This window comes from Mastigoproctus giganteus, chromosome 1 (assembly GCF_048544385.1).
Source record: "Mastigoproctus giganteus isolate SK-2022 chromosome 1, ASM4854438v1, whole genome shotgun sequence".
Taxonomy (NCBI): Eukaryota; Metazoa; Arthropoda; class Arachnida; order Uropygi; family Thelyphonidae; genus Mastigoproctus; species Mastigoproctus giganteus.
Genome location: NC_143575.1, coordinates 85648922 through 85673355, shown reverse-complemented (window position 1 = coordinate 85673355; position 24434 = coordinate 85648922). Strand labels below are relative to the sequence as shown.

Sequence of the window (24434 nt, the reverse complement as noted above, 5' to 3'; positions counted from 1 at the left end):
CATCTGGTCACACTGAAAGAGGCTACAAATAGTTGTGCCAAACCTTTAGAGCTACTTATGAGGTCATTATTGAACTAGAGAAGTGTCAACGTGTTGCCAACACAAAAGTGGGGGGGGGAGGCTTAGGATCCTATTCCTGGGAACCAGTTAGTTTAACTTCAGTGAAAGAGAAGGTAATAGAGTCTATCTATGGCAGGGGTTCCCAAACTTTTAGAGAAGCGGGCCACATGAATTTTTGGAATATTTGGCAGGCCAGAGAAAATTCCTAATTACTGAAAGCTACATTCTCTGTATAACTTTAATGCTACATGGAGAAACAAATTCTATACTTACCTATATCTACAGATTCAAAAATAAATCGATGGATATGTAATATAAAATATACTAGTTTGTTTATATCAAATTTTAATTATTACTTATTTATTATACTAATCACAAAAATACAGTTAGTAATAACAACAAAATTATAATTAATGAGATGAATGTGGTTGTGGAGTGCAACTAAGTTTCGTAATATCGGGTTTTAAAGTACTAGTTCCAATTCTTAAAAAGTCATGTAAATGCAGGTCAGCTAGACGTGATCATATTTTTGATTTTAAATATTTCATTTTTGAAAAAGTCTGCTCACATAGACACGTACTTCTGAAAATTGATGTAACCTTTCTTGAAAAATTTTAAATTTTTGGATAATCTGACCCAGATAATGTTGAATTAGATTTTCATTTTTAAATATTGTATTCAGTGCATCATTAGACTGAAGATCTACCAACTCTAATTGTAAATTCTCATCAACATCACTGACGGGTACGTCAAATGGATTTTGAAAAAGTTCAAACACCTTTGAATTATTTTTAAAATCAGAAAATCTAGCTGCAAAATTTTCTTGTAACCAACTAACATTTTGAACAAAATTTTCATTATAAAAATTACAACTATGCATATCTTTAGATAAATTATTGCAACATGGAAAATGTGAAAAATTATTCCGAAGTAGATGACTTTTAAGTAACTCCAGTTTGAGGCCATCAATTGCTTCTGACACACTCAAAAATATATTTTCACCTGTTGTTGTATCTTTCAAGCTTTTTAATTCAGCTAGCTCTTCAGTAACCAAAAAATTTTAATTTACATCTCGGATATAAATTAGTAATTGAACTCTATGGCTTGTATCTTCACTCTCATCAATTGCTATTGAAAAATGTGTGAATTCACGAACTTTTTCTACGAGTTGATTTTGAACATCGACTCCTAAATCTTCAGTTCTTCTTGTTATGGTTGAAGATAAACTTACAGATGCAAAATTCTTTACTTTATTGGGACATACTTGTTATGCAATTGCCAAACAAATTTGTTTTACGAATTCTCCATCCGTAAAGGCCCTTCCTTCTTCGGCAATGATTCGGGAGTCTTGAAACCTAGCTCTAACTGCAGATAAATTTTGATGAGTAAAAGTTAAAGTTCTAATCTTCTGTTCTTGACTTTAAAAAGTTTGTGGTTAGTTCTTGGAGTTTTTTCTGTCGCAAAGCTCCTTGAAATTTATCATAATTTGAGGCATGTTTTGTGGTGTAGTGAAGTTTCACATTATATTCCTTGAACACCGACAAGGCTTCATTGCAAATAAGACATGTGCAAGTATCATTGAGCAGTGCAAAAAAAAAAATTAATTAATTGGCCACCGCTCATTAAAAATGCAACACTCAGCATCAACTTTTATTTTTTTCAACATCAACTTCAACATGATTTTTATGGGATCACTGGAATAAAAATACTCGTGAATATTGAAGTAAGCACTGATGTGTCTTAAAATTTTATGAAATATTTTAACACAAAGATTATTATTATATTCATATCACTCGTATCATGTGAAATTAATATAGTTTATTAGGCTGTTTGCCTAATAAACTACATTATTATAATATAAAACTATATTATTAATTATAATATAGTTTAATAAGGTGACATTTTGGTATCTTACCTATATCCGTCATCAGACCATGCTGAGGGGAGAACAGAAAGAGCAAATTTGAATATTTTAGGATATTACACTTACAATTACCAATATTAAAAGATATTAGTTCTGTTATTTCCATTCGAAGAATAGCTTTGAGTGGAGATAACAGAATTGATATCTAACCAGACTAAGCTGACAACACAAAGGCGTCAACACTATTTATCAACCGACGAATGTTAAAATAATCAGTAAAATGTGTTTTTCATAAATTTTATTGTGATATAATATAAACATTAATTTTTATGATCTAATTGAAATATCCACTGGCCGGATAAAATTCTGTCATAGGCAGGATCCGGCCCGCAATTTGGTGACCCCTGATTTATGGTCAAAGACACATTATAAAGACACCTTGAAAAGTATATTTTAATGTCAACAACATGACTCTGTAAAGGGAAAATGTTGTTGACAAACCTGATAAACTACTATGATGAAATCTTACAGTAGTTGACTGCAAGAAGTTGACATTATATACTTAGATTTTGGCAACATATTTGACACTGCTCCACAAAGGAGGTTGCCATACAATCTAGAATCAATGGTGTGTTACAGGCAAGATCCTAAGGCAGACTCAAGAATGGCTGAAGGACAGGAGCAGAACACTGTTATAAATGGCAATTTTTGTTTCTGATCTTGAATGATATAAATGAAGGAGTAAAGGGCACAATGTTGAAATTTATAGATGATATAAAGGTCAGGAGGGTGGTTAATGATGCAAGTCAGGCTGAGAGTCTTCAGAATGATTTGTACAGGCTTCATGGATGATTAGAAAAATGGTAGCATTTTAATGCTGCTAAATGTGAGGTACTACATTTTGAAAATAATATTGTGTGAATAACTTTCAGATTAAGTGGAATACAGCCGAAGCACATAAATAAGGAAAGAGACATGTTTTGATACAATCAGACATTGAAAGTTAGTATGCAGAGAAAAGGAGATATAAAAATGCATATAAGTTAATAGTAAAAAAGGCCTACGTGCCCTGGATTCATTACGAAAATTTATTTTGTTTCACAGAGTTTTTGGTTGAATATACTCATCAACAGCTGGCTGAAACAAGAAAAAAAAAAAATCACACAGTCAACCCGTAATCACCTCCGTGCCTCCGGGTGTCAGATCCCACGGTTTTACGGCCTGCCGAAGGTGCACAAAGAAGACACACCACTAAGACCAATTGTATCCTGCTGTGGATCACCGACTTACGAGCTGTCCAAGTTTGTCTCGAGACTTCTTTCTCCTCTAGTTGGCAAGACCACCTACACTGTCTCCAACAGTGTTGAGTTCATAGAAAGGATCCACTCTATATCCATCTCACAGGATCAAGTCATGGCTTCGCTCGATGTAATATCACTATTTACCTCCATCCCAGTGGAACTTGCCATCTCTTGTGCAAAACAACTCTTGGACAACGATGAAACCCTTAGCGACAGAACTAGGCTGACACCTGATGACATTTCCGCCGCCCTCAGACTGTGCTTAACAGGGGGTGCAATCATGTTTAATGACTCAATCTACCAGCAGATACATGGCACAGCCATGGGTTCCCCTGTCAGCTCTGTCACAGCAAACATCGTGATGGAGGAGTTAGAGGGATGTGCGTTTACACACGTGCCAGATCACATCGCCTTTTGGTGTCGCTATGTAGACGATGTGTTCGTTGTCATCCCTAGAGACTCGGGCCAACGACTCCTAACCCACCTCAACTCACTATCGCCCTTCATAAAGTTTACAATTGAGCTGGAGTCGAATAACTCTATACCATACCTAGATACACTAGTCCGGCGCGAAGACATGCCTGAAGATGACAGTTTATTGCAAACCCATGTGTGCTGGCCAATTTACCAACTTCTGGTCAGCACACACGCGGGGCCACCTCCTCTCCACTGCCCGAACCTTGCTAACTCGCGCCTGGACGCACTCCAGCTCCGCAGATGAGAGACGCAAAGAGATCACCAGAGTCAAAGTAGACCTTACGAAGTGTGGCTATCCTATCGACGTCCTTGACAGGTTGTGATCTACAGGCACGCGACAACGCGACAACCAACAGCAACGCCAACAGTGACGAGTCATCCACGAGGGCATTTATCCCATACTACCCCAACCTGTCACAACAGATCGGTAGAATCCTAACATCATATGGGATAAAATGCATCCAACTCTCAGGCAAGAAACTGCGTTCTCTTATCTCCAACGTAAAAACACCCATCCCCACTCTTCTACAGAGCGGTTTGGTCTATCGCATCTCTTGCCGTGACTGCACCAGCTGCTACTTTGGAGAGACCGGACGTCGACTCGAGAAACGTCTCTCAGAACATAAAAGGGCGATCCGTTTGGCAGATGTAGAACACTCAGCTATCGCCGAACATGTCTGGACAACCCGCCACGACATCGACCCACACCGCGATGTCGTGGTTGCAGACAGGTCCCACCATTACCTAAAGCGCACCTGGTTGGAATCGTTAAATATAAAATGCTCGGATGCCTCTTTGAACAGGAACAGTGGTTGCCAAGTTAACCCCATTACAGAGGCAGTAATTCTATCCATAGACAAACGTTGGCCATGTCACCACCATATGTCACAGCCACAAACATCAACAAACAATTAACCACGCGCCTCACGCACCATCCTGGCAGTGCACATCTCTATTCCAACTGCCATTCATGTATTCAATCTGAAGAAGGCTGCCTCCCAGCCGAAAGCTTATTAATTGTAATTCTAGTTTGCTCTGTGAAACAAAATAAATTTTCGTAATATAAGTTAATGGTGAGACTGCATTTGAAATATTGTGTTCAGGCTTGTAGACCACATTTAACAAAAGACAATAAGCATCTTGAATGGGTCCAACGATGGATGGCTTGTCTGGTGGGAAAAGGAAAGAGGCAGCCAGATGAGGAGAGACTACAAAGGCGAGGTTACAAAGCTTGGAAACAAGGCATCTTTTGGGGTAGATCTGCAATGGGATACAAAAACCATGGGGGAGGGGAGGGTTGCACAACTATATACTACTGTGGAAAAAAATAGAATGGAGTTCAGGAAGTTTACACTTGGCCACAGTATTATTGTTGACCACTGAAATAAGCTTCCTTGCTAGTTGAGGTTTAAGGGAAAGTGAATCAGTATCTTCTGACAGAGGAAAGAGTATGATAACACTACAGACTATTTTTTTTTTTTTTTTACTGATGAAAAAAAAAGTAAAGAAATAAATTGTTTGCAGAAAAACCTAGCTTCCATTCATATTTTGTCCTTTATTAATACACCATTATGAGCAAATGGATCTATCTTTTCTAGAATTAGCTTTAGCTGCAGTGTACAAAGCCTAATCAGCAAGCATATTTCGAATCCTCATCCCACCTTTTAGGGTAGTTGATTATATTAATTATGGATAATATATCTGCACCAAAAGAATTGTGCAAACAGTATAATTGGGCTCTTTGTACCTGTCATGTATATTTTTTTTTCTGAAAGTTTCCTTTATTTTTCAAGGTGATTTTTACTATTAGTATTAATAATGGCAAATAATGCAAAAAAGCAAACTTATAACATCATCAGCCAAAAAAGAAAAAACCAACACTTCTAACCGCTGAGTGAGAGCAAATTTCTGCCTACCTATCCTGCAACTATCCTTCCTAGGTTTAAACTTATGCTCCCTTATGTATGTTGCTTGAGTAAGAGGAAGGATGCTATCAACATTTAGCTTACTCAATCCATTCAAAGCCTTGCATACATCAATCGGATCTGTATGCAGGTTCCTAGTTTCCAGATGTAGCAATTTGCAGAACTAAAACCTTTCTTGGTAAGAGTATCCTTTTGTGCCCCTCACTAATCTCATTGCTCTTCATTGCACCCATTCTAACAAATCAACAACCTTCCTAAAATGAGCCTTCTAGACCTGTATGCAGTACTAAAGATATGGCCTAACCACTGCCTTATATAATGGGATAATCACGTCTTTTTTCCTACTGGCAAAATTCCTGCATATCATTGACAGAACTCATGAGCAGCCCTGGCAGCATGTGTGTAATGTTCAGTAAACTTCATATATATATATATATATATATATATATATATATATAATATATATATATACACACACACTGATGAGCCAAAACATTATGACCACCTATCTATTATGATGTTGATCCTCCATGTGCAGTTGAAACAGCTTGTACCCAGCAAGGCATGGACGCTACAAGATTTCTAAATGCCTTGTGGTATCTGGTACCAACATGTAACCAGCAGATCCTTTAACTCCTGTAAGATCCATGGTTGAGCCACCACAGATCGGAGTTGCTGTTCCAACACAAATCACAGATGTTCGATGAAATTGATGTCTGGGCAATATGGAGACCACGACAATACCAGGAAGTCTTCCTCATGTTCTGTGAATCAGTCTCCAACAATTCGGGTGGTGTGGCATGGTGCATAATTCTACTGAAAGACGGCACCACCAGAGGGGAAGACCATTGCCATGAAAGGGTGTACCTGGTCAGCAATGATGTTTAGGTAGGCGGTAGACGTCAGAGTGCTCGGCACATGGATGACTAGACCCAGGGTATCACAGCGGAACATCGCCCAAAGCATGCTGCTGCCACCACTTTCCAGGCGCCATCACTTTCCAAGGTAAATGACACACACGTACCCAGCCGTCCACATGGTGCAACAGGAAACATGATTCATCGGACCAGACGACCTTCTTCCAATCAATAAAAGTCCAGTTTCGATGCTCGCGTACCCATTGTAGATGCTGTCACCGGTGAACTGTGATTAGTATGGTCACTCAGAGCAGTCTGCGGTTATGCAGCCACATTTTTAGCAGGGTTCGATGTACTGTGTGTCGTGACACATTACTCCCATCACCAGCATTCCATTTACCAGCTAGTTGCACCACAGTCACCCTTCTGTTGCCACATACCAGCCACGAGAGCCTTCGTTCACCTCGAGCATCGATGAGCCATGGTTGTCCAACACCTCGCTGGCAGTTCATGGGTTTTCTCTCCTTGGACCACTTTCGGTAGGTAATACCACAGCTAACCATGAGCATCCCACCAGTCGTGCCGTTTTGGATATGCTCTGATCCAGTCTGGCCATTACAATTTGGCCTTTGTCAAACTCGCTTAAGTCCACTGCCTTTCCCATCTGAACAACAAGAGTAACACTGATTAACAGAGCTCAGTATCAGGTGTTTTTTATACAGTGTCCCGTATAAATATACTGTATAAAAAACATCTGATACTGAGCTCTGTTAATCAGTGTTACTCTTGTTGTTCAGATGGGAAAGGCAGTGAACCTGTCTCTGTTTTGTTCTCCACTACCCTTAGTGTGGTGCCACACAGTTAGTACATTAATCTGAGATTACTACTACCAATATGCAGTACCTTGCATTTGTCAATGTTAAACTTCAATTGCCATTTCTCAGCCCACCTGCCTAATTTTTCTATATCTTTTTATTAAATTGATTGTAGAGAACTGTTGCTGCAACAGTTCTCTGCATTGTCTTCTGCTTGGAAAAAAAAACTCCTTTTTCTTTTGGATTAATGATGTTAAGTATACTAGTTCAAGTAACACAATATACCATGATATTAAAGATAAATTTAATCTATTTTAACTGGTATTTTCATGGGGAATTAAACTATTTAAATTTTCTATTAAGTTAAAAATTCAATAATTGACTGATATGATTTGCCTAAGTATTTATATCTATATCCAAATAATTTTAAAAATATTCCAGTTAAGATTAAATGAAGTATTAGAGTACACTCTAAAATGGAAAAAAAAAAAAAAAATAAAAAAAATAAATTACATTTATGTAACTGATACCTGGCTTCCTGTGGAGACAAAAGAACCAGAAGACATGCATATACCACTTGGTTTGTCTCTTAATACTTCAAACATATGATTTTCTTTAAACTCCCCTATAAAAAGAGATTTAGAGAAAACTAAGTAAAACTGACAATCTGTAGGCATTTCTATTGACTGTCATTATTTCTTATCCCATTTCTTCTGCTTACATATTCAATTTAAAAATATTATCACATTAATGTAGAGTAATGTCAACTGAATAGCCTTAGCACGACAGTCCTTAGATATGCTGAAGTTCTGAAATGCCTTATGTACTATGAAAAGTGCTAAAATGCTATTGAACTCAACATGCTATTTTTGAGTACATTCCTTACTTTGAATACACACATTAAAATAACTGCATAAGCTATTTTAACGTGTGTGTGTGTTTACTGGCTAATGTGCATGTTTTGTGAGCAGAAAAATCCAAAATAACTTATGGGGAAAACACTACTTTCTCCACCTGAGATTAGCTAACCATAACTCAGATTCAAAGGGCTTTAAGAATTATTTTAGTTTTTCATGGAATTTAAACTTATAAGTAACATTAATAAGAACTCTAAATAAGTGACAAGAGATGAACAAACTATATTCTCATGAAGGACAAGTGCTACTGTACTAGTTGCCATAACAATGAAGCTGTAAAACTTTACCACTTCAAGCCTCCAATAAGCAAAGTGGTGGTATTGCACCAGTTGATGAGAGTCATCTACCAACTTGTATGACATAGTTCACTGACTACGAGACCTTTAAATTTCCCACTTTTTCTGGCTTTACTTTACTTCTGGTCATAAGTATCTCAGTACTTTTCCACAATCTATTCAACAGTAGTTTTACAAATTTGTAACCTGCTGACCCATTCTGTTTTTACATAATTAAATTTTATAAGGTATAAACGGCCTTGAATGGTTTGAGCAGGCTCAATGCTGATGGGATTCTTCCTCTTGCTCAGATTATGAACCTAAGAGGCATAAATTCAAATTGAGGAAAGACAGTTGTCAAATAGATGTGTGGAAATTTGCCTTTAGCCAGAAGGTAGTTGATTGCTGGAACAAACTTCCATCTGTTGTTGTGGAAGTTGATAGCTTAAATAAATTAAAGGAAGAACTGGATAAACTTTTGGGGCAAATGAATGGGTGAAGTGGAAAGTTTTTTTTTGGCTGATGCTGTATAAGTTTGATTTCTTGCATCATATGCCTCTACTAATTTTAATCTGTTGGAACCTGGCACTTAATTTGCTTGGTATAGATATTGAGAAAAAAAATTCTCTACTATAATAAGGGATTACCTGTATTGGGGAATGTATCATCCCTGGTCCATATTGTTTACAAATGGAAATAGGTTTTTGTTTCCTGGAAACAAAATACCTGCAGAACAAAATTGGCAAATCTGCTTGACGGTTCATAGCAAGCTTTTCCCCGAGGTGTTTATTACAGTCATAATTGTTACTCTTGCCTATACAGTTATATACCATGTAGCTGTTTACTATTTTAGTAAGTAAAAGAGGCATGCTTGTGTGCAGCACTTTATTAAAGGTATCCAAACACAGCTATGGAAAATTTCATTTGTGATTTCTACTTTCATCCAATGTTCAGAAGTACAATAGGCCAACAATACAATAGAGGTACACATACTATTCAGAAAATCAAAAAGTTCTGAAAACTGGTTTTTCTCCTATCTCAGGTTTGCTGGATAAACTGACACCTAAATTACACACTAAAAGATTATTATCCAGACTCAGTATTCTGATTAAAATAAGTTTCTTCTCTGAAGCAGCTTTTTTCTTTTTTTTTGTATTGATTTCAAGGCAACTGAAGTGGTTTCAATAGTTGCAGCAAGCAAACCTTTCCCACAGGCACCAAAAGCAGTGGAAAAGTGTTTGATCATGTAAAGGAGGAGGTGCAAATCTAAAAGCCTTTACCCTTTTATTCCAAAGAAATGATAAATCATCTTGTAAGAAATATCCCATGCATTATTTTTTTTTCTGTTAATTTTTTTCTCCTTATTATTTTATTTTTTTAAATGGAATATTACTGGAGAGATTTTGTAACTTCACAATGAAAAAAAACTTTCATCTTTCCAAATTTTGATCAAAGGAATCACATAGAAAAAATATCAAAAAAAATACATGATTGTGCAGCCAATTGTGTTCTCCCTTTATCCAAGCTTGAATTTTAATGTTTCATGTTTGGTTTGATTTATTATCCAAAAATCTGAAAAATCCAAAAGCTGGCAAGCTCCAGGTCTCAAGTTTGCTAGATTTCAGACATTAACAAATGTTCATTCTTCACATTAAATAAATCTTCACATTAAATAAATTTTATTTATTTTTGTCTGAAGAAAATCTTTGGTTCAACGCATCATCTGCCCATACTAATATGGAGAAGGATGCCATTATTCTCTATACAAGACAATAGTTAGATTGCATTTGGAATATTGTATTTAGGTACAGAGACTGCATCTAAATAAAGGCAGAAAACTTCCAGAGTGGGTTCAAAGAAGGGTAACGAGATTAGGGCTGAGTGCAATGTTTGAACTAAGGGGAGATCTGGGGATGGCAGAAGATTTGGATCTCCTGAGGTTCACCTATGGGCAGAAAGGTGTTTAACACTGGAACAAGTTGCTTTCCAATGTGGCATATCACAAAGTTGACAGCAGAAGTGGATGGTTATCTTGTGGGAATGAGAACAGTATGAATGTTGTATTTTATTTATTTATTTTTGGACTGATGCAAAAGAAGTCTGCTTCCCTGCATCTCCTTACTAACACTAAATGGTTTAATCAACGGATGATCCATCAGAATGGAGATTCTTCAATGACTGCTCAATAACAAACTTAAAAAAAAAAAAAAAAAAAAAAAAAAAAAAAAAAAACTGCGTGTGGCGAGCACACAGCGGAAATTAAGTGAAACTTCTTTTGGCGGACATTTATCACTTGGCCAAGGACCTTGTATTGACTGTATGAATTCCACAGGCAACTGGCGCACTATGGTCATAGTTGCCGATGCGCCCAATAAATCCCGAAACAAACAAACAAACAAACAAACAACCACAGGCAACGAATCTGCATGAATGGGAGCCTCGGAAATATGAGATGTGTGTTCCTTTATCAAATCTAGTTTCGGCAAGTGCTGTGGCATTGGATGATATTTAAAACCATTTGACTTCGATACAGCCAGAATCACTTTGCCTTGAGAGAGCCACGACAGCTGTTACAGGCCAACATTTGACTTACATCCTCATTTGGAAACGTTGTTTGAAGAAGAGCATGATCTTCAGCTGCTACAATCTTCACATTGTTCTTGAACTGAAGCCAATCACACACAGAACAGACTGAACCGAATCCATTATCCAGGAATGTATGTTTAAATAGTGTTTGGATGCTTCGGTGTTTCTTAAAATCCTGTTGCTGCTCCAGCTGTGTATTACGCCCATTACGTGGTAAAAGATTTGATGGAATACTTCTGGCAGTTGGTTTTGCAATATCAACTTCCATGACTCCTTCTTCCAAATTCACTTCTAACATTTCTGAGGAGACTTAAGGCTCTTAAGATGTGGATGGACCTTCTACGGCTTCTTTGTTCAACTCCATCGCATGTTGTAATTTCTTCCACTGCCAAAATAGCTTAGATCTCTCCTTTGTACTCAACGGAGGTGGTTTCAGTGGTCGCATTGTACATAAATGTGATCTATATGCCTTACAACGCTCACTTTTATTAGTCTTTGACATGTTGAATTATAAATTTTTTTCTGTCGAAATTTTTTAAATACAGTGGAGAATGATGAAAGAAATAGCATGATGCAATAAGTAGGGGTACTGATTGGGCTGTGCATCACTCGTGCCTCGTACGAAGCAGTACAATAGTGGGGGAACGAATCATTTCCTGTCACATTTTCTTGGCTATTTTTATCAATCCATGGATGCATTGCACATATACTTGCACCTTACAGTGGACCCCGCTTTATGATTGGTTCACTGTATGATCAAATCACTTTATGATGGACGGTCTATAACAAATTACCACTCACTACACGATATGTAGCAAGCACTGGTCATTGTGATCATGTTTACGAATTGAATTTTAATTCTATTCTAATGGTGATTCTAATAAGCGAATATAGAAGATATAAGGGACAGAGAGATTTACACTTTATTACCTTACCAATTAAAAAAGAAAGGAAGGCAAAAAGTCAACTACACGGGTATTCCCATGTGGCCACCCTCCCAATTACTAATCGGGCCTAAAATTGCGTAACTTCGGTGATTGGACGAGAACGGTGCATTGAGCCTAATATGTTAGTTGGTTGTTTAAAGCGCCTGTAATGCTTTTACTTATGATTTAGTTTGTTCTGTTGTATTTTCATTGCATTTTTTGTCAATCCACAAATGCAAGTTACTCCCATCTGAGCTTCCGTAGCCAGGTGGGAAGGAGCAGTAGTGCGTATCACATGCTTCTTGATTAGACCGGGGTTCGAGCCCGTCACCACCAAATACGGAAGATGTGGAAAGGTCAGGGAATGACCACCGCATATCCTGGAGCAATATGGCCTTAGTTGCTAATGCTCCTAAACACAACAACAAAAACAACGACCTCCCATCTGAAAACTGCTTGGAGTGTGCCTAAAGAAATTTCACTTCAAAATTGTACTAAACAATGGAAAAACATTACTCTCGATTCTGGTGATTTATTCCACATACTTAAAGAAAACATACGACAGTTTGAAGTTCTTATTATTATCATTATAAAAGGAGAAATACTGTGAACATTGGTGAATAGCCTGTGGAAATTAGAAGATTCTACCTAAACTTCTTGAGCAGGTTACACAAAATTCTCTTGCTTTCTGTGAAAATGGGACATGGTTAAGAATGATAACTGGATTAGAAAAAAATTAATAATCTGAATCCTGCAAGCAAAATTGTCACTAAGGAGCCTCTCTCTCTCTCTCTCTCTCTCTCTCTCTCTCTCTCTCTCTCTCTCTCTCTCTCTCTCTCTCTCTCTCTCTCAGCAAAGTTCTGTGTGTCTGTGCTATATATAAAACTGAAATTAATTAAACAATTCATTAAGGACATAGATAAGATTGATTTTGATACATCATTTCAAAATTTCCTGAGATAAGTGATGCTAAATTACACCCTGCTGTTTTTGATGATCCACAAATCAGAGTTGCTGAAAAATGATAATTTCACGATGTTTGTGTCTTAGAAGGCCTGGTTAGCACTCAAGAGTGCTGTTTAAAACTTTTCATATATTTAAAAATCAAAGGACTACAAGAAGACTGAAAAAATGTGTTACTAATTCCAAAATGCTAGCTGAAACATGTGTTACAGTCATTTTCAAGGTAGTAGTAGTGGCATGTGATGCAAGAAAGCAAGTGTATGAGTTTATGCAGCATCAGCCAAAAAAAAAAAAAAAAAAATCACACCATTCCCTCCAAATGCCTGTCCAGTTCCTACTTAAATTTATTTAACCTATCAACTTCCACAACAACAGATGGAAGTTTGTTCCAGCAATTAACCATCCGCTGGCTAAAGGCAAATTTCCGCACATCTATTCTACACTGTCTTTTCTTAATTTGAATTTATGCCCCCTTAGGTTCGTAATCTGAACAGGTGGAAGGATCCCATCAGAATTCAGCGTGCTCAACCCATTCAAGGCCTTATACACCTCAATCAGATCACCACGCAGGTGCCTAGTCTCCAGCCACTGCAATTTGCAGAACTTAAGCCTCTCTTGGTAAGAGGATCCCTTCATTCCCCTCACCAATCTTGTTGCCCTTCTCTGTACACGCTCAAGTAAATCTACATCCTTCCTGAAATGAGGCCTCCAGACCTGTACACAGTACTCAAGGCGTGGCCTGACCATTGCCTTATACAGAGGGATAAATCACCTCCTTTTCCCTGCTAGCAAAATTCCTATATATCATTGACAAAACCCCATGACCTGCCCTGGCAGCCTGTCTGCATTGCTCAGAAAACTTCATATCTGACTGCACAATTACTCCCAGGTCTTTTTCATTTTCTACCACCTTAAGTGTAGTACCATACAGTTGGTACGTTTCTCTGGGGTTACTTCTACCCATAGGCAGTACTTTTCATTTGTCAAGGTTATATTCAGTTGCCACTTTTTAGCCCATCTGCCCAAATTATCTAGATCCTGTTGCAGTAGCACACTGCCATTACTGTCATTAACAACCCTGCCAACCTTTGTATCATCTGCAAACTTCGACACTAAGCCTGATACACCTTCATCAATATCATTGATAAATATACAAAACAACAGTGGACCCAAGTGGAATATACAAGGTCACATTGTATATTCCACAGAACCTTGGTGCAATGAGTTGTTATTGTGATTATTATTTATATAGCATATTATCATCTAAAGCTATATTGTCAAGGTTAGCGTGTATAAGTGCGTGTTCACAAACTGATCTGCATGTTTTGCAGGCTAAAAAACCAAGAGCCCTATTCTCCCACCCAAGGCTAACTATAGCACTGACTTGAGAGGCATTTAAGAATTCTTCCAAGTTTCAGATGGAATCCAAACCTAGATCTTTAAAAACAAGTGATGGAACCATTTTACTCTCCAGTGAGTAAAGTGTAGGGTAAAACTAAGATATCAAGACTATGAAAAAAGAAATATGAGTATATGGAATGAAATATAATAATGGCAAACTAGTTTTGGTGTTTGAAAAGAGATCCATATGATGACTGCAAAAGTTTTGAAAAGTGCACATTTATACATGTACAAAAAAACTGTGAAACCATTAAAAAGTGTCAATTTAGTGAGGTGGAAATTAACTTTTTGTTCTTAATATTATCTACTTAAAATTATCTGTGAAATACATCTATATTTTGCTACAGGAATACCACTTTTTATTTTTACTTTTGTGCAAACTTAGCGTGATAAGGTAAAATCAATTACAGATCTGAAATTAGCACCTAAATTGCACAAGTTCACCTATTTTTATTAAAAAGCAGAAAGTTTTAAAAAAATGTAATACCAGTGTATTCTTTTTTTTAAAGGGAAATGAAAAAGGAAATGGCAAATTTACAAGTGAGGACTGAAGGAAGTATTTAGCAATGGTTAGAGTAAGGAACAGGGCTGCTGCTTATTGCCTCTTCTTTTTATAATTTCATAGACAATTTAATAAAAGAATGTAAATTACTTGTAAAGTTTAGAGTGGGAGATGTAACATTGAATAATTATTATATGCATTTGATGTTATGCTGTTAAACAAAGGTTTGCCAGGCCTTCAAGAATCTCTGTGTCCGAAGATATAGTTGTAGACAATATTGTCTGAAAATTAGTTACACAAAAACAAAAGTTATGAAAGTTGGGAGAAACAAGAAGAATTCAGAGGGTATCCTAAATAACCAAAAATTTTAAAAAGTAAATGGGAAGATTGGATTTGGAAATAAACAATGGAATAAATAGAGCAAGAAGATAGTTAAATTCATTTGGAGCAAAAGAAAAATTAGCCAAAAGATAATTATTTTTATAATACAATTTTAAAGCTGGATAAGAAATAAAGAAAATTATCAAAAATTAAATATCTTCAGAAATGTATGTTTTAAAAAAATAATGAACTAACGGATGGATGCAAGAGCAAGACCCGTCATACAAATTTGGATATCACATAAATCTTGGTAGTAAATAACCAATCAAAGGAAAGTGGTGTTGGCATGTAGAAAGAATAAGAGAAGGGAGAGTGGGTAAACATATATATATATAAAAAAATATATGGTAATGGGCTGTCAAGGACAGTCTAAGAGGAAGATGGGTTGTTGGTTATGAAACAATTATTAGAAGAAAGAAGACATATTCTTGCTGGGAATACTAATAATACTAGAGATCTAAATATAGGATAGCAAGGAAAAATGGTAGTGAATGAATAGCTGATAGCCCAGAAGAAGTGATATGTACTATTACAGTTACCTGTATCTCTACTGGGTATAGTATTTGGATGCTAATGATCAAAAAATTGCTTTACCAACACTTGTTTTTAATGACAAAATGTTATTAATAAGAAGTGATCACAAATACAGTTTCAAACTTGAAAATTCACTTGAAATAAATTTTTGCTACTCACAGCTAATTCTAAAATATAGGTTTTTTAGAAAGTGCAAATGAGGACAGTTAAGAAGTTAGGCAGTAAAACTGACCTTAATATTAATAAAATATAAATAAGTAGGACTACTTTGAAATAGGTTATGTGATGTTGCCCTGAGGGAAGTGACTCTGGTGTGTGTTTTAATGTAATTAGATATACAGGAGATATACATAAAGGAAGTAATAGTACATGAACAATATACTTTGAATAGCTCAAAATTGGTTAAAAAAAAAAAGCAGAAAATCAATAATATTTATATACTACAGAATAAAGTATGTGAAATTTTTACTGATATTGAAATTTAAAAATTTGATCTGATCAAAAATTTCTAAGACTAATTTTCTAAAATGGTGAGAATAAATCATCTTTATTTTTATAGAAAAAGGTCTGGGTGCATTACAACATTTTATAAGTGATATCCTTCAAAATAGTTCTGTCCTGATGATATGCAAAGTGCCACTGGATGCATCACTGGAGGTCCTCAACTGTAAGTCAGTTTACATCTATTGTTGTTCTGTTGGATGGTAGGAATGTCATGAAATATTTTTTCAGCTTCATTTTGAGTGGGGAAAAAAAATAAAGAAAGAAAGAAAGAGAGAGAAAAGATCACGTGGCACAAGGTTAGGAGACTACAGGAATGATTTTAGGACCAAAAATTCTTGCACGGAGAGTGTGATGGGGAGTGTGTGTGTGGGGACAATATCATGGTGTGGAAACAATCCAGCATTTTTGAACAACTGTTATGTTTTCCCTTAATATTTTTTTCCTCAATTGAATCCAAATCACTGAACGACTTCTGAAAAATTCATAACACATATCCTAAATGTCTGTAAAACTGTTTTCATATTTGACAAACTGTCATCGGTCAAGCTTTTTTTAGACTGTCACCAGGATGATTAGAATTTAATTACCTTTAATAATATCACTGATGAAATTAGGTTCCATTTCCACCCTTCTTTTCAGCTCCTTGCAGAGCTCTTAACAATGAATGCTAGATTGTTAAATGATGTAGACCATCGTTTAACAATCTTAGAACAAATTTTACTGATACTTGATGCATACCAAGGTTTTTGGCAAAATCACCTTGCATGATCTAAAGATTTTCAATTCATCAGAAATTGGATTGCTAATGAGAATGAATTTCGTTTTCATATTTTATCAAGAATGGTAGTCATATAGAACATATACTTGGACAATTTGGAAATGTTTTATTCACTACTAAATAACATCCTTACTAAAAAACATGCATTCATTCAAATGCAATTCTTAAGCATCTGGAGGATTTCTTTGATCTGTTTTTTTCCATTCTCCATAACATAACTCAACGTACACACATTGTTTTGCTTTTGTATGCATTATGGCTTTTGGCAGAAGCCTAAGACATCTGAACTCCAATCATGCTGCTCATTACTGGTTTGGTGTAGCAAGGAGTGCTTCAAATTAGTAATGTGGTGACCCCTCCCCTACACTTACTTATCATCTTGGCCTTCTAACCTAACAGCTTCTTTTGTAATAAATAAAGTCTTAGAAGTTTATGATCAGACTCTGTATTTTGCTTTTATATAATTAAAAACAACACCTGAATGTGATAATTTTTTTAGAAGATGTCTCCCACTTTTGTAGCGATAACCATCTTCACTATCACTTTCACTATAAGCTTTTCTGAAATTGAATGGGCCTTCATCTGCATTCCAAAATCCTGATTTTTGCGCATGTGATTTTAACTTCCTACTCATCAAGTCAATTTTAGTTCCAATGGACAATTCATTGGAGATGTTTCTTACTTCACCTTAAATAGAAAAAAATTACTATTCATATGATGAAATTTCAATAGCATATTCAATTATTTTGGTAAATTAATAAGACACTAAAAATATCACTAACATATGTAATAATATTTTAAAAAAATTTCTAAAAAATTATCTGATACACAAGACAAAAAATTTTAAACTTTTAATTTCTTCCATCCAAAATATGGTACATCTCAGGGATTTTGATAAGCTAAATCTAAATTTGATATCAGGTATTGCCTAGAATCAAAAGTTAGAGAAGAATGCTGGTTATGTTTATTGAAAATTTTAAAGAAATTTTAACAAATATTACAATAACACAAAAAATGTAAATTTTTTTTCTCACTTGCTTTTTCTTTTGTAATGATCAGAAGTCTCTCTCTCTCGCTCTCTCAAGGAAGGTGGAAGCACAGCATACTGTGATTCCACCTTCCTTGGTAACATTTTTCAAAGGTAGAAATATTATGATGAAAACATTCTCCATGTTCATTACTAAAATATCCAAAGTTTCAATTCCCATTTAGTCTTTAAATGGGAATGAAAGAAATGTATTTTTAGAGAAATTCTTGAAATTCTCAATTAAAATTTTATAGTTGCTGCTCCATTTTTATTCAAAAAATGTTCACAAACTTTCTTGAAGGAGTCCTATGCTTCCACTTCCAAAGGATTTAATACACTTTCAAAATATTCACCTTTCAGTAACTCTCTGATCTGTGGACCAGTGAATACACCTTCAATTTTGGCATTGCTAATGCATGAAACTTTAGTTTTAAATAACCATTCCTATTCACAGCTTTTATTAAATTCTTTATTAGACCTAACTTTATGTGAAGAGGCGGTAAAAATATATTTGTTTAATCAATGGCTTATAGATGACACTATTTCCAGATACAAGATTCATGCAAGAGAACCAAACCTTAATTTTGTAATGAATGATTTTTCATTTGACTGTTCCACTTGCACAAAAAGCAATAATATTTTGTATAGCCATATTGTATACCCAAAAGGATCCCAATAACTTTGAAATCTCTACAGATATACCCCCTGTACTTACCATACTGTACTTTTCTTAAGAGGCATTCCATGTTCTCATAGGATTTTTTTCATGTAGACAGCATGACCAATTGGTATAGAGGGTTGTATGTATGTTTCCAATGTGGAGTAGCACAGCTTTTAGACTTAATTTAAGAGTTGATGTAAAGCCTCTATACCTCTTGTGTTCTCTTCCGAAGGCATCAAACAGTCCATCAACAGCATTACATTAGTAAATGTAAAATGTTACATAATAAAATATGAAGAAAGCTCTTTTTGTTGTTTATGAAATACAGATATTGTATCTTTTTGCAGAAAATTCCATTCCTTCAGTCAGTTTGCCACTGTGACCACTGGTCTAATGACCATTAATGAGACATTGCATACTCAATTTTTTTTGACTTTCCCTTTCTGTAGCAAGATGAGCCAAAGCAGCCTAACTAATACAAACACACAGAGTTTAGGTCTAAGTACAAGAAAACTAAAACATGAAATATCTTATGAACTGAGTGTGCTAGCTAAAAATGGGCACATCTGAAATCAGCTAAAAAGTACACTGCACATTTGAAATCAGCGTTAAAAAATACATTAAATCCACTATATTTCTATTGAAAAAATTTTTCACTGTTGTTTGGGGTTATACATCTCATTATCAAACCAAATGTAAGAATAGTATAAATTTAATAATAGCAATACAAAATTTAACAATGAAGAGAAACGTAGACAGATTAGCCCTGAAATTCATTTATTGTAAGAACAATATAAATGCAACAATAAATGAATTTCATGGGTAAATTGTTTACACTTCTCTTCACATAGCAACATTTTCAATAATAGAAATTATCATAAACTAAGGAGGCACTGTACTTTATTTTGTTCAACTTTCTTAGGAAGACTTTTATGGCATAGAGAGAGCAAAAGCTACTAAGAAAACAGTACTAGTAGTGGCAAATGATACAAGAAAGCAAGCTTATATAGTATTAGCAAAAAAAAAAAAAAAAAACCTTTGAATATCACCTGTCTATTCACTCTAACAGTTTGTCTAGTTCCTCCTTGAATTTATTCAAACTACCCCACCTCTACAACACCAAATGGAAGTTTTTTTTTTCAACAATCAACTACCTGTTGGCTGAAGGCAAATTTTCATACATCTATTCCACAGATTCCATAGGCACTGAGCTTACTCAATCCATTAAAATCTTTAAACATCTTAATCAGATCACTCCACAGATGCCTAGTCTCCAGATGCTGGAATTTGCAGAACTGAAGCCTTTCCTGATAAGAGCGCACTTTGCTCCCTCACTAATCTCGCTGCTCTTCTCTGCACCCACATCTCAAGTACTGCATACAATAGCCTGTATGCAGTACTTGAGATGTAGCCTAACCATTGCCTTATACAAAGGCAAAGTCAAAGGGAAAATCATCTCCTTATCCCTGCTGGAAAAATTCCTGTATATAATTGACAATACCCCATGAGGTGTCCTGGCAGCCTGTTCTCATATCTGACTGCACAACTATCCCCAGGTATTTTTCATACTCCACTACACTGAATGTGGTGCCACACAGTTGGTACATTAATCTGGGATTACTGTTAACCATATGCAGTACCTTGCATTTGTCAATGTTAAACTTCAACTGTCAATTCTCAGCCCATCTGCCTAAATTTTTTTTAGATCCCATTGAAGCATAGCCTGAATTCTGTCATTAACCATCCTGCCAATCTTCATATAAATGTTGACTATTGCTGAATAATCTACCAGAAAATGCTTTAATTCAGTTCTTGCAATAGTTTTCATCTCCCAATTAATAAAGTAAATGATGTGATATGAATTTTTTTAAAAATTTTATGTGAATAACTTATTCCCACTTTCCTTCATACATTCTACTATTTTTACCTGATGAGCAAGCATACAAGTATGGTCCTTCCCTTCACTCATAAAAAGAGTACTACTTCTATTTTACACTTACAGGCCAGCTGCACAAGAAAAGTGGCCCAAAACTTAGTTACCATAAAGTAGCTGGTTCCATACATACATACTTCAGCCTAGTTATCAGAGAAGTAGAATTACAAATCCTACATTTGGATTTTTGCATATGTCCTCTAATAGGCAGACAAAGCAGACCAGGTTATTGTTATTATTATGGGAGTTTTGGTGCAAGGACTAATTAGGCCATATTCCACCTATCAAAATAATTGTGGCTACATATGACTTCTATAAGAGCAGTTAGAAGCAGTCATAAGTTAAATTTGTTTTAGAAAATAAAAAAATTCAGAGAGTTTTGTGTCACTACCTGTGATATGGTACAGTGATAAAGGTTCTTGTTGATCTTAAGAAAACAGTGTGGGGTATTGTTTCCTCTAAGGTCTACAAGAACCTTTATCAAGTAAACTGCGGCGAGTGGCGTCAAGCAGTGTGCACAATGTGGAGGATCATTTCCTGTAAAAAGAAAAAAAAAAGTGGATAAGAAGGATATGACCTAGTTGGGGTACTTGAATAATTGATTTCTTCTTTTCTATTTGTACAGAAGCTAGAGATCTATAATTGTGGTTCAAGTTTAAATTGAAAGAGTTTGTTATGAATCTCATTTGCCATAGAAGTATCCATTATTCTATACATATTCTCCATATACTGTATCTATAATCAGTATATAACACAAACACGAGAAAATCTGAGCCTGTTTACTAGATGTTTGGCACCATGGTCCACACAATCATTTCCTGGTATGCCAGTGTGGCATGGAATCCAACAGAAGACAACAGCTTGCCAACTCATGGAGATGTATTGTCCCAGCTCTTACCAGTTTTAATAAGGGATTGTTAGGTGAGCAGGTGCTTTTCAAAGCTAAGAGAAAACACTATGATTCATTATATATTATGCTCTCTTTTTTTTTTTTTTTTTGGAACTGACAGGTAGAAAATATTTTATAGGGCAAACTTAATGGCATGAAACTCAATGGTAAAGCTGCAGTGGGAAGTGAAATAGAAACAGTTGTATTAGGATAGATAGCAGCTGTGCCCACTTCATTGCCAGACTTTGGAACATCAGTGTAAATCTTACTAAGATGGGAATAATGACATTGTGAGCAATATTTAGTTTCTGGATGTTAATATTTGTTAGAGAATCTTTTCCCCATATTGCTTATAGTAATTGGCACAATAAATCGTAAAGGTAATCCATGGATGACTCAGATCTGTGAAGTTTCTGAGGAGTTTATGAAAGTGAACATTCCGGCATTCTGTTAGCATCTGTAATCTGATACTAGTATGCCAATTTACTCCAGATTTTTTTCTATAGTGCACTGTCCACTGCAGACCATGCAGTAGTAGTCAAATGGAATGGGAAGGGAGGCTTTTAATTTTAGCTGCATAGTTGAGCAACAATATCTTTCTTTTGATACTGAGTGAAGGTTCATGGGCCTCAACATACAGACTTTGAACTGAGAAAGTTCTGAATGTGCCTAGGACAATCCTCAAAGCACTCTTTTTATGATTTCTAGAGGAATCATAAAGAGTGATCCACAGCCAAGAGGTCTATAATTATCTACATAAGTAGAGCAGAGTATGACAATCTACACTCCATATTGTACTAGAAATGGCCAAAAAGTATATTCATTTTCTTAATACAAGTAGTCTGCAAATGTTTAACGTGTTCTTGAAAGTTCAGCTTGTTATCAAAATGAGACCTCAGAGATGCATACTATTTTCATGATTGGAAAAGGATGTTGGATAAATATAGCTAAGGTTTGGGCTACACCTTGTGCCTATTGCAAAAATACATGGCCACAGATTTCTAGTTAGATAATCTGTATCCATTTTGTGTTATCCATAGTTCAATATTATTTATTGAGATTTCCAGCAGCCTTATAATATCAGAGTAGTCATCTAGTCATCAGAGTAGATGTATAAGATCATCAGAGTAGATGTATAAAGTGAGAGTATTCAGAATATTGCTTGTAATTGTTGAATTTTTAATATCCAGGTTTTTATTATGTGTAAGAAAATTACCTGCTGTTATTTTTTTTTTTGGGGGGGGGGAAGAATTTCATACAAGGTGAATAAGGGTTTCTGAAGTGCCCTTTGGGGAGCTTCACTTTGAAATTAAAATGGAACACAGGCACACGTTTTTTTCTCTCAACTTTCTTGACTTTGTGTTATTGGATAATTAAATGAAATTACCCAATTATCTCATGGTAACATTCAGGTTAGATCACTGCTGACCCTGGCTCTGGTGCTGCAGATTTCCAAACCAGCATTATATGCCTTTGACATAAGTGAATTAGGTCTGACTAGTCATATGCAAAGTAGGAGAAGCTACAAGCATTAACGAAATCAATATAAGCTGTATTGCACAGCTACAAGTTTCAAAGATGTTTTATTGTAAGAACCTATATCAGATATTTGTTGCTGCAGCTACAAGCTATTTGAATCTTCCAGAGTCAGCTGTGTGCAAAACATGAAAAGGTGATATAACAGTGAAGAAATTAATTGGTAGGCCAAGAACACTTACAAAAAAGGTTCAGTGATCCTTAAAAATTATGGTTATACTTGATATTGTTGCTGAAAACAGTCAGGCTGGATGCTTTACAATGGCAAAACAAGAGACCATATGTACTACTTTTAGGAAGTTGCAGTCTTTGTTTCCATGGTTGGGCCTAACTCACAATCAAGATATAATACCAACAAATGACAAACATTGCTTGGAATGGGGCAGTGATTACCATTCTTATTCTCTTTAAAAATTATGCACTGCTCAACATGCAAAATGTTATGAAAATGAAAATAGCCAATCTTGACTAATTTCATGCTTCCGAACACGAAAAGCACATTAAAATTTATTGATTGGCTCTTGTTTTCAAATTACAATTGGGATCTCATATTAACAAGTTACTCTACGTTATCAACTACAGTTCTTGGCAAAACACATGGAAACACTGTAGTTTCAATACCAACACAGATATCTGGTTGTGTGCCTCCATTCTCCATAAGAAAGCAATGGAAAACATGATTTCCTCAACATCTCACTTAATTTCGGTTAGTTCTTTACAAAACTTGGTCAGATTACATTATATAATTGAGTTTTACTAGGAAACGCTCAATTTTTATTGAAATCCTTAAAGGGAATAAAGATATATGAAAGGATAATAGTGCGACTGCATCCCATAGTAAAGCATAGTGGAATATCATTCATTCCATATCTCGCTTAATTTCGGTTATTACATGATTGGCAACTGTCACCTCGCTCTGCATCATTTGATAAGTTGTCACCTCAAATGCATGCATCTTCAACTCTGTTGCAGTAATCCTTGAGTATTGCTAAGTACTGGGTGATTTGTTCTCAGTTAATCATAGTTCTCTGTAAGATTCCTACTTTTTGTGCAGTATTTTTGCTGTGTAAGATTAATATGCCTTATAATTGTGTGACCAGTCCGGATGACTCTGTGGATGACTCTCTTACATATGTGGAAAAGTCAAGTTAGCTTCAAGAAAGTGACACTTTCACGTAAGAAATTACCACAAAATGTTTGACTCCATTATGTACATATTTCCAATTTGGAAATAAATATAAGGTGTGCTTTATTATCTTAAAACAACATGGTTTACCTAAGCATCATGCCACTCAAGGAATACTAATGATTTACTTGGTAAA

The 24434-nt window shown here is 35.6% G+C and overlaps 1 protein-coding gene across 2 annotated transcripts in view; it reads right to left on the bottom strand.

Moving 5' to 3' along the window:
• LOC150090962 (secernin-2-like) overlaps window positions 1-24434 on the bottom strand; it is an 85101-nt gene that overhangs the window by 23612 nt on the left and 37055 nt on the right. For both annotated transcript variants that reach the window (XM_090380872.1, XM_090380879.1), the window contains exons 5-6: window positions 17544-17753; window positions 7830-7924 (exon numbers count right to left, since the gene is read on the bottom strand). In XM_090380872.1, coding sequence (XP_090236998.1) covers window positions 7830-7924; window positions 17544-17753 — 305 coding nt within the window. The remainder of the gene's footprint in view (window positions 1-7829; window positions 7925-17543; window positions 17754-24434) is intronic.